Source organism: Nyctereutes procyonoides, unplaced genomic scaffold (genome assembly GCF_905146905.1).
Source record: "Nyctereutes procyonoides isolate TBG_1078 unplaced genomic scaffold, NYPRO_anot_genome, whole genome shotgun sequence".
Taxonomy (NCBI): domain Eukaryota; kingdom Metazoa; phylum Chordata; class Mammalia; order Carnivora; family Canidae; genus Nyctereutes; species Nyctereutes procyonoides.
The window spans coordinates 1,191,101-1,211,842 of NW_026575113.1; the positions used below are offsets into that span (position 1 = coordinate 1,191,101).

The 20,742-nt window shown below is 41.3% G+C and overlaps 1 protein-coding gene across 1 annotated transcript in view; it reads left to right on the top strand.

Moving 5' to 3' along the window:
* Positions 1-20,742, top strand: part of CATSPERB (cation channel sperm associated auxiliary subunit beta) — a 139,062-nt gene that overhangs the window by 21,429 nt on the left and 96,891 nt on the right. Inside the window, exons 5-8 of the mRNA XM_055333696.1 lie at positions 11,084-11,179; positions 15,496-15,645; positions 19,887-19,982; positions 20,122-20,240. Of these exons, the coding sequence (XP_055189671.1) occupies positions 11,084-11,179; positions 15,496-15,645; positions 19,887-19,982; positions 20,122-20,240 (461 nt within the window). The remainder of the gene's footprint in view (positions 1-11,083; positions 11,180-15,495; positions 15,646-19,886; positions 19,983-20,121; positions 20,241-20,742) is intronic.

Below are 20,742 nucleotides of genomic sequence, written 5' to 3' on the forward strand. Positions count from 1 at the left end.
CTAGTAACCAGAGGACTTTTTCATAGTATCTTGCTGCAGTGTGGCTAGTGCCCAACATAGAAGAGCACAGAGCCTCCATCTCTTGTGTCCTCACTCCTGTTGCCTCATTCTTACAGGGTTAAAGGTCCCCAATCTTAACAGTATTTTGGGTTTTTTTGTTTTTTTTTTAATAAATTAATTTTTATTGGTGTTCAGTTTACCAACATACAGAATAACAGCATTTTGAACTTCTTCCCCATTCCTGACACAGCAGATACCTCTCGTTGCTCTTTGTAACCACCAGCCAACACTTGTCTCAACCTACCAATCAGGGCCAGAGGCATCTGGAAGTTAAAGACATCAACTGAGTCTGCCTTGATAATTCAGTTGCAGGGTCCTTCGCTCCTCACAGGCATCCCTCCTGCACTCATGGATTTATTATTTTTATTCTTATTTTTTATTTTTCAAGTGCCCTCCTTTTTAAAATTTATTTATTTTATTGGACTTCAATTTGCCAACATATAGCATATCACCAAGTGCTCATCCCATCAAGTGTCCCCCTCAGTGCCCGTCACCCAGTCACCCCATCCCCCGCCCACCTCCCTTTCCACTACCCCTTGTTCCTTTCCCAGAGTTAGGAGTCTCTCATGTTTTGTCACCCTCTCTGATATGTCCCACTCATTTTCTCTCCTTTCCCATTTATTCTCTTTCACTATTTTTTATATTCCCCAAATGAATGAGACCATATAATGTTTGTCCTTCTCCAATTGACTTACTTCACTCAGCATAATACCCTCCAGTTCCATCCACGTTGAAGCAAATGGTGGGTATTTGTCGTTTCTAATGGCTAAGTAATATTCCATTGTATACATACTCATGGATTTAAATTCCTGCTTTCCTCCATCTGATTACCTTCTCAACAGGAGGCATCTTGAATTATATTTTCAATGGGTACTTCTGTGTCAGATCTTATTTACTGATGCCTTGGCTTTATTTTAAAATTCATTTGTGTAAAATAAATAAATAACTAAACAAACAAACAGATAAATAAATAAATAAATAAATAAATAAATAAATAAATAATTCATTTGTGTGCTTCCCCTCTGTTGGTTAATGTGCTCTAAAGGCTGTCTTGGGGAGAAAAAAAAAGGCAAGAGGATGAAACAAGACACGTTATGCAAACACTAATTCACAGCTGTAGTGGCTGTATCAATATTTGACAAAGCAGATTTCAGATCAAGATAATATCAGGAATAAAGAGGGCCAATGCATAAGGTAAAGGGATCAATTCCCTAGAAAAATGTGACAGCCCTAAACGTGTACATGCTTAACAAGAGGTTCAAAAGACATGAATCAAAGGCTGATAAGACCTGAAGGAGATATTTTAAAAATCCACAATTATAGTGGGATATTATCAATACTCCTCTGTCAGTGATTGATAAAAAATAGTAAGAATGTAGAAAAGCTGAACACTATCAACCAACTGAGCTAATCAACATTGCTAGGATACTCCAGCTGAGAGGAGCAGAATAAATACTTTTTTTCAAGTGCACATGGTAGATTCACCAAACAGGCCGTACAAAACAACAAATTATCATATGAGATATATTCTCAGAACACAGAATTAATCTAGAAAAATTGATAACAAAGCTATCTGGAAAAATCCCCAAATATGTGGACAGCTCACAACGTACTTCTACATAACCACAGGTCAAAAAGAAAGTAGCATGGAGAATTAGAATATATTTTGAATTGAGAGGAAATTTAAACACACCAAATCAAAGTTTATGAGATGCAGATAAAGCAGGGCTAGAGAGAAATATATAGCAGTAAAATATTTATATTGGATTAAAGAAATAAATCAATTATCTGAAGCCAGAGATGAAAGACAGCAAATAGTCAAATTGTAAACACTTCGGGCTTTGTGGGCCATATGGCCTCTGTCACAATGCTTCAACTCCGCCAAGGTAGTACAAAAGCAGCCACAGCAAACACACAAATGAACATGCCTGTGTCCCAGTAAAACTCTGTTTACAAAAACAGGCTGCAGACCAAAAGCATTGTTTGCCGGCCCCTAATCTAAAGGTTCCAAATTTAAGAAACTAGGGGAAAAAGCAGTAAGCTGAACCAAAAGTAAGTAGGATAATCTAAAGGTCAAGGAAATGAAGCACAGGAAAACTATTCACAATGAATAGTATCAAAAGATACTTCTTTGAAAGGGTCTATAAAACGGATGAACTTATCAGACTAATCAAGAAGGAAAAAAGGTACAAGTAAGTCGTCTTAGAGATGAAATGGGGAACATCACTGCAGACTCTATATTCTAAGGGTAATACGAGAATATCACAAATGGCTCTTGTGCCGTAAATTCAAAACTGTAGATGAAATGGAAAAGTTCCTTGATAGACGCAAGCTGCCAAAACACACTTAAGAAAAAACAAAATAGGGATCCCTGGGTGGCGCAGCGGTTTGGCGCTTGCCTTTGGCCCAGGGCGCGATCCTGGAGACCCGGGATCGAGTCCCACGTCGGGCTCCCGGTGCATGGAGCCTGCTTCTCCCTCTGCCTGTGTCTCTGCCTCTCTCTCTCTCTCTGTGACTATCATAAATAAATAAAAATTAAAAAAAAAAAGAAAAAACAAAGAAAAAACAAAATAGAAAACATGAATATGCCCATACCTATTAAGGAAACCAAATTTGGGGTTAAAAAGCTTTCTCACAAAGAAAACTCCAAGCCTGGATGTTTTCACTGGCCTGGAGAAGCCCACCAAACATTTAATGAAAGCTGATACTCTAAAATTTTTTCTGTAACAGAGGAGAGACTCTTCCTCATATTTATCTATTTATGTATTTGTCTATTTCTCCTTTTAGAAATCAGCTTTGTTTTCAGCGTCACTTAGTTCTAAAAACCTGTGTACTTACCTTTCCTTCCCACCCGGTTTCCCTGAAAGACAGGATTTCAAAAACCACAACAAACAAACATGCAGCACTGTGGGATTCCAGGCATGACCACCTGCATTTCATTTTGGCAATTACACCAGGACTCCATTCCAAAGAAACCTCTGTGCAAAGTGCCATATCGCCTAGAATGAGGCTCATTGTTTTTCAATCTTGAATCATCCTCTTGAAAAGCAGACCCAAAAACCCTGGCTTTCAGAAGTTAGTCATAATATCTTCATCATTCCAGCAATTACACAATTAAGAGCGCCCGGAGTGAATTAATTTAACAGAGAGATTCAAGACAGGGTGAAATTTCTCATAACATTCCCTGTGCTTCTGTTGAATGTTCTGGCTCCCTCTTCCATGAGAATCTTCACCCTTAAAGTTCTGGGGATGACCCCAGCTGCACCAAATTGCCAAGCAGAGCCCATCTGGATGGCGGGGGTGTGGTGTGAGGAGATTTGGACACAGAGCCTCTTGCTGGTCCCAGCAACAATGAACTTATTCATTATTCATAGATACTGTCCAATAAAGAGCATGACTCAAAACTAAAAAGCTAACCTTTCTGCCCAGATCCCTGGATGAAAATGATTTTTAAAAATCTATATAATTTGGTACACCCAGGCGGCAGAGTTTGGCTAAGAGAGGGGAACTCTTGTTTTGGCTCAGAACATGATGTCAGGACTGTGGGATAGCCCCAGGATAGGCTCTGCTCTCAGGATGGAGTCGGCTTGGGACTCTTTCTACCTCTCCTTTCACCGCCTGACCCCCCCCCCGCTCACATATGGCTCTATCTCTCCCTCCCTCTAAAATAAGTAAAATTTTTAATAATAAATTTATTTTTTATTGGTGTTCAATTTGCCAACATACAGAATAACACCCAGTGCTCATTCCGTCAAGGGCCCCCTCAGTGCCAGTCACCCATTCACCCCCAGCCCCGCCCTCCTCCCCTTCCTTCACCACCCCTAGTTGGTTTCCCAGAGTTAGGAGTCTTTATGTTCTCTCTCCCTTTCTGATATTTCCCACACATTTCTACTCCCTTCCCTTCTATTCCCTTTCGCTATTTTTTATATTCCCCAAATGAATGAGACCATATAATGTTTGTCCTTCTCCGATTGACTTACTTCACTCAGCATAATACCCTCCAGTTCCATCCACCTTGAAGCAAATGGTGGGTATTTGTAGTTTCTAACAGCTGAGTAATATTCCATTGTATACATGGACCACATCTTCTTTATCCATTCATCTTTCGATGGACACCAAGGCTCCTTCCACAGTTTCGCTATTGTGGACATGGCTGCTAGAAACATCGGGTTGCAGGTGTCCCGGCATTTCATTGCATCTATACCTTTGGGATAAATTCCCAACAGTGTAATTGCTGGGTCATAGGGCAGGTTTATTTTTAAATCTTTGAGGAACCTCCACACAGTTTACCAGAGTGGCTGCACCAGTTCACATTCCCAACAACAGTGTAAGAGGGTTCCCTTTTCTCCACATCCTCTCCAACATTTGTGGTTTCCTGCCTTGTTATTTTTCCTCATTCTCACTGGTGTGAGGTGGTATCTCATTGTGGTTTTGATTTGTATTTCCCTGATGGCAAGTGATGCAGAGCATTTTCTCATGTGCGTGTTGGCCATGTCTATGTCTTCCTCTGTGAGATTTCTCTTCATGTCTTTTGCCCATTTCATGATTGGATTGTTTGTTTCTTTGGTGTTGAGTTTAATAAGTTCTATATAGATCTTGGAAACTAACCCTTTATCTGATAACGTCATTTGCAAATATCTTCTCCCATTCTGTAGGTTGTCTTTGAGTTTTGTTGACTGTATCCTTTGCTGTGCAAAAGCTTCTTATCTTGATGAAGTCCCAATAGTTCATTTTTGCTTTTCTTTCTTTTGCCTTCGTGGATGTATCTTGCAAGAAGTTGCTGTGACTGAGTTCAAAAAGGGTGTTGCCTGTGTTCTCCTCTAGGATTTTGATGGAATCTTGTCTCACATTTAGATCTTTCATGCATTTTGAGTTTATCTTTGTGTATGGTGCAAGAGAGTGGTCTAGTTTCATTCTTCTGCATGTGGATGTCCAATTTTCCCAGCACCATTTATTGAAGAGACTGTCTTTCTTCCAATGGATAGTCTTTCCTCCTTAATCAAATATTAATTGACCATAAAGTTCAGGGTCCACTTCTGGGTTCTCTATTCTGTTCCATTGATCTATGTGTCTGTTTTTGTGCCAGTGCCACACTGTCTTGATGACCACAGCCTTGTAGTACAACCTGAAATCTGGCATTGTGATGCCCCCAGCTATGGTTTTCTTTTTTAAAATTCCCCTGGCTATTCGGGGTCTTTTCTGATTCCACACAAATCTGAAAATAATTTGTTCCAAATCTCTGAAGAAAGTCCATGGTATTTTGATAGGGATTGCATTAAACGTGTACATTGCCTTGGGTAATATTGACATTTTCACAATATTAATTCTGCCAATCCATGAGCATGGAATATTTTTCCATCTCTTTGTGTCTTCCTCAATTTCTTTCAGAAGTGTTCTGTAGTTTTTAGGGTATAGATCCTTTACCTCTTTGGTTAGGTTTATTCCTAGGTATCTTATGCTTTTGGGTGCAATTGTAATGGGATTGACTCCTTAATTTCTCTTTCTTCAGTCTCATTGTTAGTGTATAGAAATGCCATTGATTTCTGGGCATTGATTTTGTATCCTGCCACGCTGCCAAATTGCTGTATGAGTTCTAGCAATCTTGGGGTGGAGGCTTTTGGGTTTTCTATGTAGAGTATCATGTCACCGGCGAAAGGGAGAGTTTGACTTCTTCTTTGCCAATTTGAATGCCTTTTATGTCTTTTTGTTGTCTGATTGCTGAGGCTAGGACTTCCAGTACTATGTTGAATAGCAGTGGTGAGAGTGGACATCCCTGTCTTGTTCCTGATCTTAGGGGAAAGGCTCCCCGTGCTTACCCATTGAGAATGATATTTGCTGTGGGCTTTTCGTAGATGGCTTTTAAGATGTCGAGGAATGTTCCCTCTATCCCTATGCTCTGAAGAGTTTTGATCAGGAATGGATGCTGTATTTTGTCAAATGCTTTCTCTGCATCTAATGAGAGGATCATATCGTTCTGGTTTTTCTCTTGCTGATATGATGAATCACATTGATTGCTTTACGAGTGTTGAACCAGCCTTGTGTCCCAGGGATAAATCCTACTTGGTCATGGTGAATAATTTTCTTAATGTACCGTTGCATCCTATTGGCTAGTATATTGTTGAGAATTTTTGCATCCATGTTCATCAGGGATATTGGTCTATAATTCTCCTTTTTGGTGGGGTCTTTGTCTGGTTTTGGAATTAAGGTGATGCTGGCCTCATAGAATGAATTTGGAAGTACTCCATCTCTTTCTATCTTTCCAAACAGCTTTAGTAGAATAGGTATGATTTCTTCTTTAAACGTTTGATAGAATTCCCCTGGGAAGCCATCTGGCCCTGGACTTTTGTGTCTTGGGAGGTTTTTGATGACTGCCTCAATTTCCTCCCTGGTTATTGGCCTGTTCAGGTTTTCTATTTCTTCCTGTTCCAGTTTTGGTAGTTTCTAGCTTTCCAGGAATGCATCCATTTCTTCTAGACTGTCTAATTTATTGGCGTATAGCTGTTCATAATATGTTTTTTAAATCGTTTGTATTTCCTTGGTTTGGTAGTGATCTCTCCTTTCTCATTCATGATTTTATTAATTTGAGTCTTCTCTCTCTTCTTTTTAATAAGGTTGGCTAATGGTTTATCTATCTTATTAATTCTTTCAAAGAACCAACTCCTGGTTTTGTTGGTCTGTTCCACAGTTCTTCTGGTCTCGATTTCGTTGAGTTCTGCTCGAATTTTAATTAACTCTTTTCTTCTGCTGGGTGTAGGATCTATTTGCTGTTTCTTCTCTAGCTCCTTTATATGTAAGGTTAGCTTTTCTTTGAGTTATTTCCAGTTTTTGAATGGATGCTTGTATTGCGATGTATTTCCCCCTCAGGACTGCTTTTGCTGCATCCCAAAGATTTTGAACAATTGTATCTGCATTCTCATTAGTTTCCATGAATCTTTTAAATGCTTCCTTAATTTCCTGGTTGACCCTTTTATCTTTTAGCAGGATGGTCCTTAACCTCCACGTGTTTGAGGTCCTTCCAAACTTCTTGTTGTGATTTAGTTCTAATTTCAAGGCATTATGGTCTGAGAATATGCAGGGGACGATCCCAATCTTTTGGTATCGGTTCAGACCCGGTTTGTGACCCAGATTGTGGTCTATTCTGAAGAAAGTTCCATGTGCACTTGAGAAGAATGTGTATTCAGTTGAGTTTGGATGTAAAGTTCTGTAGATATCTGTGAAATCCATCTGGTCCAGTGTATCATTTAAAGCTCTCGTTTCTTTGGAGATGTTGTGCTTAGAAGACCTATCAAGTGTAGAAAGCACTAGATTGAAGTCACCAAGTATAAGTGTATTATTATCTAAGTATTTCTTCACTTTGGTTATTAATTGGTTTAAGTATTTGGCAGCTCCCACATTCGGGGCATATATATTGAGGATTGTTAAGTCCTCTTGTTGGATAGATCCTTTAAGTACGATATAGTGTCCCTCTGCATCTCTCACTACAGTCTTCGGGGTAAATTTTAGTTTATCTGATATAAGGATGGCTACCCCTGCTTTCTTTTGAGGAACATTTGAATGGTAAATTGTTCTCCAACCTTTTATTTTCAGGTTGTAGGTGTCCTTCTGTCTAAAATGAGTCTCTTGTAGCCAGCAAATAGATGGGTCCTGCTTTTTTATCCAGTCTGAAACCCCGCACCTTTTGATGGGGCCATTAAGCCCATTCAGGTTCAGAGTTACTATTGACAGATATGAGTTTAGTGTCATCATGATATCTATTCAGTCCTTGTTTTTGTGGATTGTTCCACTGAACTTCTTCTTAAAGGGGAATTTTAAGAGTCCCCCTTAAAATTTCTTGCAGAGCTGGTTTGGAGGTCACATATTCTTTCAGCTCCTGCCTGTCTTGGAAGCTCTTTATCTCTCCTTCCATTTTGAATGAGAGCCTTGCTGGATAAAGTATTCTTGGTTGCTGTTCTTCTCATTTAGGACCCTGAATATATCCTGCCAGCCCTTTCTGGCCTGCCACGTCTCTGTGGAGAGGTCTGTGTTACCCTAATATTCCTCCCCATAAAATCAGGGGTTTCTTGTCTCTTGCAGCTTTAAGGATCTTCTCTTTATCTTTGGAATTTACAAGCTTCACTACTAAATGTCGAGGTGTTGGATGGTTTTTATTGATTTTAGGGGGGGATCTCTCTATTTCCTGGATATGAATACCTGTTTCCCTTCCCAGATTAGGAAAGTTTTCAGCTAGGATTTGATTGAAATACATATTCTGGCCCTCTGTCCCTTTCGGCGCCCTTGGGAACCCCAATTAAACGTAGGTTTTTCTTCCTCAGGCTGTCATTTATTTCCCTTAACCTGTCTTCATGGTCTTTTAATTGTTTGTCTCTTTTTTCCTCTGTTTCCCTCTTTGCCATCAACTTGTCTTTTATGTCACTCACTCGTTCTTCCACCTCGTTAACCCTCGTCGTTAGGACTTCTAGTTTGGATTGCGTCTCATTCAATTGATTTTTAATTTCTGCCTGATTGGATCTAAATTCTGCAGTCATGAAGTCTCTTGAGTCCTTTATGCTTTTTTCTAGAGCCACCAGTAGCTGTATAATAGTGCTTCTGAATTGGCTTTCTGACATTGAATTGTAATCCAGATTTTGTTACTCTGTGGGAGAGAGGACTGTTTCTGATTCTTTCTTTTGAGGTGAGGTTTTCCTTCTAGTCATTTTGCTTAGTGCAGAGTGGCCAAAAACAAGTTGTATTGGGAAAAGGAGCAAAACAGAGGAGAGAAAGAAGGAAAGAAAGAGAAAAACAAAAAAGAAAAATGGAAGAAAAAAAGGAAAAAAGAGAAAGAAAAAGAAAGAAAGGGAAATAAAGGGGTGGGGGAAGCAATCAGAAATCAAAAAACAAACAAACAAACAGACAAACCCAAAAACAAAAAACAAAAAAACAAAAAAACAAACACACAAACAAAAAAAACACGGGGGAGTATCTTCTGATTCTGTAGACTTTAAGTCCCTTGACTTCCCCTGGAACTGGTCCGTCCAGCTGGTCTTCTGTGGTAGGGGCCTGTTGTGCTGATTTCCAGGTGTTAGCACTTGGGGGAGCTGCTCTGCCCCTGCCTGCTTCAGGGCTCAGTGGGGGTTGTTTACCCCGTGAGGCCCCAGGGGGAACAACCGCAGTGGTGGGGCCAGCTCTGCAGCCCTGGAGTCAGCTCCCGCAGTAACTACTGAGCTCTCGGTCTGCAGGGCCTGGAGGCTCCGGGCGGGGCCACTGATCTGCTCAGCTCCGGGCAGGAGCGTCCTTGCTGTCCTGGGCCCTCCCGGCCTCTGCCGGTCCCGGGGGAGGCCGGATCCTGGGCTGTGTCCCGACGCCCTGTGCTCCGGGGCCTGCGCTGTTGGATTCGCGCTCCCGCCCCGCAGCCCCCTCCGCGGAGCCGCCGCCCGAGCCCCTCTGAGCTGCTCCGGGTCCAGCGTGTGCGCTCCAGCCCTTAGGGAGCTCGGCGCACTCTCCCGGGGCGCAGGTGTCTGTTAGTGTCCCTGGGAGCCCAAGGGCATCCCCGCCCTCCTGGGTCCTGCTCTAACTCCCTGCGAGCCCCTTTCCGCCCGGGAAGGTTGGTGCAGCTCCTGCTTCTCCGGGACGGGGCTCCCCTGTGCTGGGGACACTCACCCCGGCCTCAGCCCGGCTCCTCGCGGGGCCCCTCCCCCTCGGAGGCCTTTTTTTCCTTTATTTCTTTTTCCCCGTCTTCCTACCTTGATAGAAGCGCGAACTCTTCTCACTGTAGCATTCCAGCTGGTCTCTCTAAATCTCAGGCCGAATTCGTAGATTTTCAGGATGATTTGAAGGTTATCTAGTTAATTTGGTGGGGACGGGTGACTTGGGGACCCTACTCTTCTGCCATCTTGCCCCTCCCTCCACCATTATCTTTTCCAAAGTCCAGAAGTTGCTTGATGGAAAACAGTGACAGGGAGAAGCACAAAGATCACTTAATCTACTCGAGTACCAGCTGCTTCAGAGCCACTGGAAGAGGCATATGCTCCCTGCAGTGATGCACAGAACCGCATGGATGCCTGGGTGTGTGTGAAGGCCTGTGTATCCAAGGCCTTTGTGGCAGGCAGCTTTTCATGAGTGTGCCCTGATTTCAGCCTCAGCCTTGGCCCCCTCACAAGAGCTCTCAGTCAGTTCAGTACCCATGGCTTCCCCAGGCCCCACTCTTTTTTTTTTTTTTTTTTTTTTTACTTTTAACCCACCAATGCCTTTATGTTTAGGGAGAGTTTCTTCTAAATAGCATATAGTTTATTCTTGAGTTCTACATCTAATCTGGAAATCTTTTAATTGGTATTTTTAGACAACTTACATTTAATGTAATTGTTGATGTGGTTGCATTGAAACCTATCATCTGGCTATTTTCTATTTGTTCCATCTCTTCTCTATTTTTCTTTCTCTGTTGTCATTCATATTAATTATGTTTTATTACATTTTATCTCCACTATTGGATTATTAATTATACCTTAAGTCTCTTTTAGTGTTGGCCCTAGGAGTTACACTATATTTTTTAATTAAACATGGTCTACTTTAAAGTAGTAGTACACCACTTCACATGAAGTGTCATCATTTGCTTCTTAAGCCACAATAGCTCTTGGAGAATAATGATGATCTAAAATATAATTAACCTGGGGCACTGGGTGGCTCAGTCGGTTAAGTGTCCAACTCTTGATCTCAGCTCAGGTCTTGATCTCAGGGTTATGAGTTCAAGACCCACATTGGGCTCCATGCTGGGTGTGGAGCCTACTTAAAAAAATAAATACATAAATTAATTAATAAAATAAAATACTATCTGGACTTACACTCTGGTAGTAAGACCACTTCATAATTCTTTTATTTTATTTACCATCAAAATATCTGTAGGAAAAACATAGGAAATCTTATTTATAAATGCAGTCAAAGTGATTGAGAAATGAACAGTAATATTGTTGGTCATATTAATATAGCCTTAAATTTCACCAACTTGGCATACAAAAAAACAGCCAATTATTTGCCTTTTGTTTTCAAACAGATATTGCAGCTGTAGAAGAATGGTTAGTAAGGATCACTTTACAACACGGATTAAATATTTATACTACTGAAGGAACACTATTGGATAATGTTCGAGGTAAATGCCAACAGATAAAAGTAAAATGGAATTCATAGTATTCTTTTAACAAACATTGTAACCTACTATATATGCCAGACTCTGTGCTAAGTCCTAGAGAGAGAGAGAGAGAGAGAGAGAGAAGAGAGAGAAAGAGAGATATGAACATTACCCTTGAGGATGACAAAGAATACACAGTTAATTGTTAATAGAGGTCTACAAAGAGTGATATAGAAATATAGAAATATATCTTTTTTTTCATGACCCCAATATGGGGTCATGATAAATAATGGCTTTATAAAGTTAGTTTTTGCATCTTCTAGAAACATGTTATAAAAGATACTGTTCAATGCATTACAGTCTTCTTTATGATGACTATCAGCAAAAATTCTTGCTCATTCTTTGTTAGAACATTTACATTTTTTCATGAAACATTGGTTGTTTCTAAGGTTATGAACACTGAGTGATAAATAATTGTCGAGGCCTCTCTTTTCCAATTGTCTTATTTATAGTCCAATTTTTGGATCATCTGTAGCAGTATAATATAAACTTTTTAAAAAATCCTCATTCCTGAATCTTGTATTTATCTTTATTTTCCTCACCTTCCTTTTATTTATTTTTAAAAAATATTTTATTTATTTATTCATGACAGACACAGGGAGAGAGAGAGAGAGAGAGAGAGAGAGAGAGAGAGAGAGAGAGAGAGAGAAATAGGCAGAGACACAGGCAGAGGGAGAAGCAAGCTCCATGCAGGGAGCCGGACATGGGACTTCATCCCAGGTCTCCAGGATCACACCCTGGGCCGAAGGCAGCGCTAAACCGCTGGGCCACCGGGGCTGCCCCTTCACCGTCTTTTTAAAAGAACGTTTTTCACTTAAATTCCAGGTGGTTAATATACAGTGTAATATAAGTTTTAGGTCCTTTTTACTTTTATTCTTTTTTTTTAACTTTTATTCTTTTACTCCTACTTTGATTTGGTGCTATGTAGAATGCAGAGCAAAAATAAAGAAATGTCACAAAAAAAAAGAAAAGAAAAGAAATGTTACATTTTATGGAGAGAATTTCCTGGGTAGCTTTATGAAAAGTAATGATGTCTCCACCCAACTCTATGCCAATTAAAATCAGACCTCTACGAGTGGAGCCAGGCGTCTGTAATTAAAAAGGGGGGGGGGGAGAAAATCCCCACAGGTGATTCTGATGTGCAGAGGATTAAGAACTGCTCTAGAGAAGAGGTTGTATATGTGCCAAGAGTCAACGGAAAATCTCATGCAGCATTATTTGTAATAGGAGAAATGAGTAACAATGTAAATGTCCATTAAAAGGGGAAAAGACAAATACCTGTAGTATATTCTGTTAAGATGAAGGAAATAGATCCACATATATTATCAAGAACAGAAACCAAAGCATTGAAGGAAAGATTAAATTTCAGAATAGGAGAATATTTACTTAAAATTCAGAAAACAAAAAAAAAATAAAAAATAAAAAAAATATAAAAAAATTCAGAAAACACATAAAGGAAAGCTATATACTGTTCATGGGTACATATATAGTGTAGAAAATATATAAAAATGTAGATGAGAAATAGATGCCGCAATTTCATGATAATGGTTGCCTTTGGGGAGAATTTGGGAATTGGGCCACAAAGGGGACAGAGGTCTCTTCAATCATATCTATATTATTTGATTTCTTTAACCAAAATTGGTTATCTGAAAAAACAAAAATGGCAAAATGTGCTTTTTTTATTTTGTCATAGTGTCCAAATTTTTAAAAAACAATGAGTTATCTATTCAATAGTAACTGCAAGCTTTTGAGGCTGACATTTTGAAGTCCTGTGCTAGCTACTTTGAGGTACTAAAACAATATATAGCTATTTCCATTTTCAAAAAAAATTGAAATATGAGTCACTTACATATTAAAATGTACCCAGAATATTATATACTGCATTAATATTTTAGTGTACACTTATTTAGAATGTATGGAAATGCTGTGGTAGTAGAGTTTGGCAAGTTGGTTGTTGTTAAAGGTCCCAGATGCAGAAATGAGATTCATCTGTTTGAGGAACTGAAAGGAGGCCAGTGATGTGGAAGCATAATAAATGACAGCGTGGCTTATAATAAGTTTGGAGAAACCAGTAGGGAGTATGGTTAAAAAGTATGGGTTTTATTCTAATGAAAGGCTGTCCAAGTGTTTTAAGCAAGAGAGTGACAAATTTGGATTTACATTTTTCTAAATGGATCACTTCGGCTGCTGTGCAGAGACCTGACCCTAGGAGAACGGCAAGAATGGGGAAAAAAGAAAAGATTGACTGTCGGTTGTTGCCCTTGTCCAGTGGGAGGCAGTCCAGAGGGTGTGGACTGGGGGATTAGTGTTGGAGATCTAACGTTTCTGTCTTTGGAAACGGTTTTGGAAGTAGAGTTGATAGGGCTTCCTGGTAGACTGGGGGTGAGGGAGACAGAGATATCAGAATGAGTCCTAAATTTCTTTTTTTTAAAGATTTTATTTATTTATTCATGAGAGACACAAAGATAGAGGCAGAGACACCGGTAGAGGGAGAAGCAGGCTCCCTGTGGAAAGCCCAATGTGGGACTTGATCCCAGGACCTCGGGGTCATGCCCTGAGCCACCCAAGGGCCCCTCCCTCATTCTTAAAACATTTAAAATATAATATATGATTCTGAGGAGATTGTATGTAAGTAAAAGGTGTTCCAGTTGGATGCGATCATGTCCAGGATACAAGGTCCAGGCTTCCTGCCTCTAGAGATCTTGTTATCAATTGTCTGCACAGAAATGCTCCACCCTGGAGAGTCAGCAGTCACACCCAAATTTCTTTGAATTAGTTTGGTTATAAATTGTATCTTTCTGTCCTAAGCTACACTGTGTCAACCCAGATGGAAACTTCACTGCATTTCTTGCTTTTCACAAAGTTAAAAATTTATCACTTAATGTTTTGGGATTTTGTAGCAGACTTGGGAACAATAGTAAAAATTTACATTGTAGAAATACAAACAGCTAAAGAATTGGTTACTAGATCACTCTTTGAAAAAGTCCTTTGACAAGGGCGCCCAAGTGGCTCAGTTAGTTAGGCGTCTGTCTGCCTTTGGCTCAGGTCATGACCCCAGGGTCCTGGGTGGAGGCTGGAGTCAGGCTCCCTGCTCTGCTCCTCCCCTCGCTCATGCACATACTTTCTCTCTCAAATGAATAAATCTCTAAAAAAAACTTTTTTTTAAGTTCTTTGATTATTTCTGACATTCAGACAGTATTTTGTTAGATTGGCCTGGCTTGCTTTTTGTACTCCCTTTTCTCATTTTTTCAGAAGAGAAAAAAAAAATCCATTTTCTTATCATTAAAATTTTAACTTCATCCTGTTTGAACTCTTTGCCTCTCCAAGAATAGATGGGGTGGAACGTGTCCTCCTCCAAATGATTTCCCCTTATAATCCTGGCCCAGCTTCCATGTTTGTTCCAGAACTCCCTCTTAATGCCTTGGCCACCAATGGTAGGTTTTCCCTATCCTTCACTGGTATTCTGGATTTATTCTGATTATATCTGCTGCCATTTCAATGCAATTGGAGGAAGAGAACAACAAGTAAACGTGTGGTGTGGGCTTTGGAAGCAAAGGTTGCTCTGTGAATTATGAATGTCCTGTGATGCAGCAACCCCACTTCTAGGGATGGGTCCTGCGGCCAGGTGTACAACCAAAGATGGTCAGAGCAGTGTCTCTCGACCCACATGTGCTTCTTCCATAGTGACTGTTTCTGGCCCCCATGGAGGATAGTTAGACTTCATTCCTTTTATTCTGGAAAATAAGAATCATCCTATTTCTTAACTGATGAAGGGTGAGGTAAGACAACTATTTTGGGGGACGATGGAGTTGTCCTCTTTATATAGCTCTTTTAACACCTTCAAATGAGGGCACGTGTCATGGTGAACACTGGGTGTTGTACAAGAGTGTGAAATCATGGGGCAGCTGGGTGGCTCAGCGGTTAAGCATCTGCCTTTGGCTCAGGGTGTGAGCCCAGGGTCCTGGGATCAAGTCCCATATTGGTCTTCCTGCGGGAAGCCTGCTTCTCCCTCTGCCTGTGTCTCTGCCTCTCTCTCTCTCTGTGTCTCTCATGGATAAATAAATAAAATATTTAAAAAAAAAAGATGTATGAAATCACTAAATTCTATACCTGAAACTAATATTACATTGTGTGTTAACTAACTGGAATGTAAATAAAAACTCAGGAAAACAAAACCAGACCAAAAAAAAAAAAAAAACTACTCCGAAAGGAGAGCATTACTGTTCCCTTTTCAAGACTGCTGCCACATTTTAAGCACCTACATTTGATTTCTGCAGAACCTATTCTTCAGTGGGATCTTGGGACGGTAATGACAGAAATTGATATCACGAGTGTGTATCCATATGTGGTTGATCTCAAAGTGGCAAAGTGTCCCTGTGCCAACGACGTGGCCCTACTCGGCTTCATCCTGAATGCAACATATAACGGTAGGCTCGTGGCGTGGAGTTTTGTGTTGTCAGGACGGTGGTGTTTCACTGGCAGTGCAAGTCAGATGTGTAGACACAAGGGAGTGAAAAAGTTTCTTAAAAAACACTAGCAAATTTACTCTTGGCTGCTTCCCCTTGTCTACCTGCAGCTGTGACTTTTGGCCACGTCCATAGAGACTGTGTTGTCTGTCCCACTTTCACGTATCCCCTACCACCTATTAGTGTTACTTCCTCTCAGATATTTTTTTGATTGTATTTCTAATCCATCTGCTGTTCCTACCATCTACAGGTACCGGGTTCTAAGGCATCATAATATTATTTTATTACGTATGCATTTTTAGATTACTACTGGAGTGTTTCATAGCATCTTTACGCGTTTCAGCTGCTAACTGTATTATTGTAGTTGTTTTTCCTGGGTCATTGGCGACCTTTTGAGTCCCCAACCCAGTGAATGAAAAGGGAAACAAAAGAACTAAAAAATAACAAAATTGCATCACTCACAGTTAATACGTGTATCCCTCAAAATCCAAAAGAATCAGTAGCCAAGCTATCAGACCAAATAAACGGAGTACTACACAACTGAGGAATGAAATCACAACATGTACAAAACTGTTCCACCAAAAACTAAAGATTGTAATTTTTCAAGAATCCTATTCAGAAAGTAACAAACCCTGAGAGGTATCTAGGATTAAGCAAGGAAACGAATTGTAAGGCCTGTTGGACACGAATTATAAAACTTTAATGAAGGTCCTAACAAAGACTGAAATAAATAAGATTTTATGTGCATGAACGGGAACTTCTGTTGTGAAGACGTTCACTCTGTCCAGATTTATCTGTCAGTTCAATACAGTTCCAAGAAAAATGGCAACAGTGTATTTTGCGTGTGGAAGTTGGCAGAGCCCAATCCAAAATTCATATGGGAGATTGAAACAATGTGAATTACATAATTTTTAAAAAGAGCAAGAACTTGCTCCCCCTCCCATGCCCTGGACAAAGGAGCTCGCCCCCTACATCTGGGTCCCCAAGGGCCAGCTCTTTCTGTGTTCTCTGGTTTGGGGCGCTTGCTTGTGCTGAACTGGTGTAGTTAGGAGTGGAGTCTCTTCCTCCTCTGTGCTGACCCCACAGAGACTGGGCTTCTGGCCTAGCTGGTCGGGAGCCGGGCGGGGAGCCCTCCTGCTTCCCTGAGCCCCAGGACAGGAGCCATTCTCCACTCGCCAGGGCGGGAGGGCAGCCTCCACCTGGGGATGTGCCTCAGCCTCAGCCTCTGCGGAGAAGAAATAGATTCAGCCACTGCCCCCCCACCCCCCGCCCGCTCCTCCAGCCCCCCAGCTGCCTTCTACTGTTACTGAAGCAAAACCGAACTTCCGACAGGGTGCAGCTGCTGCTGCCTAAACTTGCAGGCCCTCTGTGAGACCCTCGGCTGACTCCACCCCACCAACGCACCCGCCCCACCCCCTCACTCGTTTAGTCCCCTGACCCCCCATCCCACTCACCTGCCCCACCCACGCACCTGCCCTAGCTCCCCGCCTGCAGCCCCCAGCCTTTAAGACCACCTGGTTACTGGTGGGAACAGGTGTCTGGGAGCCCCGTGGGATCCAGCGTGGACTTGCCACCCACCTTCTCCTGTGGGACACTCCCAGCAGGCTTCCCCGGTCACTTAGGATTCTATCCTACCCACACTCTTCTACACCCCCTTTCGTCTGACCCGCATTCCGGTCCCTTTCCATCCACCCAGCTCTGCTCAGCAGTCGGCTCCCCACCTACCCCACCGCGCTCATCTTTCCTTTAGGTGGCTCTTCACCTTGCTGGCCCGGTCCCCATCCAGGTAACACATCCCCACCCCACCCCTACACCCACCCCCAAATCACTTGGCTTAACAGACCAAGCTGCCCAGGTGCCCCCCGGCAGCCAATTCTTTATGCTCATTCTAATTTCTTTCCCGGCAGCAGCTGATAGAGTTGACCATTCTCTTCTCCAAACACTTTGTTCTCTTGGCTTTCTCCATCTCACCTTTGATTTTATCCTACTGCACCAGCCACTCCTCAGTTTTCTAGATGGGCTTCTCTTTGGGGTGATCCCTCAGGTGTTGCTGAACTCAGGACTTTGTCCTGGACTCTCCTTCCTTATGGAACCACTTCTGTCTCTGAGAAACGCAACCTAGTCCTATGGTAGAGATGCCATCTCCAGGCCAGTGATTCTCAAATCTGTATTTCTGGTGCTGACTGCTCCTTGGAGACCAAATTCCTCTACCCTGTTGCCTCTTTTACATTCCCTCTTGATGTATAATGAGCATCTCAAGCACAGTAAGTCCAATCCCGAATTCTTGATTCATTTCCCTCTGAAATCTGTTTCTCTCCAGTATTCCTTATCCCAATGGATATCCAGTTACTCAAAACTTAACACCTAGAAAACATTCTTGAGTGCTCATCCTGTCATGACATTCCAGGGCAGTGCTGCACCCAGTACGTGTCTCCAGTGTGACCATTCTCCCCTCTGCTACAATCTTAAATCAACGTTGTTTTTTCCATGGGACTAATTCATAACCCCTTAGGTGGGCTCCCTGTTTCTATTTTTGCCACAGTAAACTCACCTTCCATACAGCCACCAGGGTGGTCTTCTCAAGTATAAACCAAATCACATCACTTCCCTGCTTCAAACATCTGGTGGCTTCCGTCTGGCCATTCCAATAATATCCAAACTCTTCACAATGGTCTACATCAGCTTCTGTAAACCTGCAGTGCAGTTGTGGTCGTTTGTTAGAGCAGCTTGTAACTTAATTTGAGTCTAAATTTATTAATCAGAATAAGGCATTTATTTCACTGCTTACTTCCCTAGTAAATATTTCTGAACTTGGCGGGAGTCTGGTCATGTGATATCACACAGGACAGCAGCAGTAGTCATCCCTACTTAGTATATAGGGTAGTGCCTCATTCCACAGACAAAAAGGCAACACTTGTTGTTAGCTTTCCTCTTCTGAAAAAAAGTGGACAATAACAGCATGTCCTGCTGCATCTCTCCCTACACGGAAAACAGCTGAGAGTGATAATACACATCTCACGTTATGAGTGGTCCTACATTCATCTTTGGGAAACAGTATATGCATTAGATTGTCAACTGTTTGCAGGCTCCCCCACTGCCCTCAATAGATATGCCTGTCAATTAGACTCCAGGTTATTATGCTGTATTTAAAACAAAGGACTCTCAACCCTCCTAGCCATGGCCAAAGAAAGGTGAGGTCAGGGTATGTGCAGTGTGTTCTATCTTCTTCTTTTACTAGGTTCTCATGAGGCATTAGCCAATGTTTTTTTTCCTGTTTCTTAAATCACAAATGTTAAAGTAAATCCAACATAGTTTCTTCCTCTTGGAATTTCAGTTTTCTTCTTGGAGTTTTGAAATTATGGACTAAGATTGTATTTCTGAAATAGGAATTTCTGACGAAAATACTGTTGGAAAAGGAAAAAAAAACCCTCTTCCTCTACTCTCTTAGGTTCAGTAAATGAGGTCTGTGAATTAAATTAATAAAAGAGGATTAGCATGAAAAAAGGCACACCATTTTTATTAATATTTGCATTCAGATGGAGTTAACTAAATAGAAGTGAAACTTGAATGGTTAGACTTGGGGGCATAGGTACCACTTTAACAAAAAAAAGAAGTTTGGGCTTCACGGGATTATAAATTATGGGGCAGTGACTAAGAAATATGTGGGAGAACTAATGAAAGAGAAGAGAGCTATTTTTGTAAAGTCTGTTTATGCAACTTTGTCTCCTCGCTGACTCCCCTACCCTCTCTGGTGATAAGAGTGCTCTTCTCTTCCTGGTACCAGGGTGAGGAGGCGCATTTCCCAAAGTAAAAATTATGCTCCTATTTTAGTAAGGTAAGGAGAGGGCAGAAAACCTTCCTGAGTCTGTTGATTCTCAGTTGCCTTTGGCTCAAAGTAATCCTAAAGCCAGGGTGGAGTATTTTGGGGTGGCATAGTCTGATCCCCTTCAATATAAAACAAAATCCTTAAAATTTAAGTCTGATGGTTGGGCTGAAATCCTACATTAACCTGAAGTCACTTCATCTTTCCAATGCCTGGGAAGTGAGATCCCAACTGAGGGAAGGCAGGTTGAGGTAGGGCAGAGAATGGTTTGGAAAGTAGGGCAGTTGTGGGCTCTGGTCCTGGACATTGAGCACCATAGATGTGGGTTACTCGCCTTGTAAAACTGGCTAGGCTTATTCTTCCTTTTTTCTTGTCTTAGGTATTTACATAGGCCTCAGTTTTTCCGGATTTTGGAATTACAATGATACCATGTGGTATAACCTGACAGATACAATCTATTCCCAAGTTGGAGAAGGTAACTACCCTAACTGTGCCTTTATCTCCAGTGTCCCGTGTATATCAGCCCTTGGTCACTACTGATGGAATGTCTTTGCTTTGCTAGGGAGCTCATCTCTTCCTTGCTTCTTAACCCCTGGTATGATTTCTTCCCTTAGAACACACAGATCTTTCCGTGGTGGACATGGTTCTAACAAATCACTTTTTAGTTATCCTCACCTCTCTGGGTCTTTTTGTAAGCGGAGATCTCCGTTATCCATCATCCTCTGTCTTAACGGTATGTGATTTGCTTTTATTTTATTTTAAAGATTTTATTTATGTATTCATGAGAGACTCACACAGAGAAGCAGAGACACAGGCAGAGGGAGAAGCAGGCTCCATGCAGGAAGCCTGATGCAGAACTCGATCCCAGGACCCGGGATCACTCCCTGAGCCAAAGGCAGATGCTCAACTGCTGAACCACCCAGGCATCCGTGATTTGCTTTTAAATATCTTCTGTAACATAAAGTGGAGATTCCTGATACTTGAGCTATGTGTGGCATATCTTAGAATTTAAATGCTTTTTCCATTTAAAAAAATGTAAAAGCAGAATACAGTGACTTTTTCCTTTGCCTTCTAGGGTTGAATACATTCTTTGAAAATGGTGCTAGTCTTATTGATATACAACTTATAGTCAGTTTTAAATACGTACATGTAGAGGATTATTTCTCTGCCTATTTACAGTTACATATATTCCCAAAATACTTTACAGCAACTTATACAGTTAAATATGTTACAAA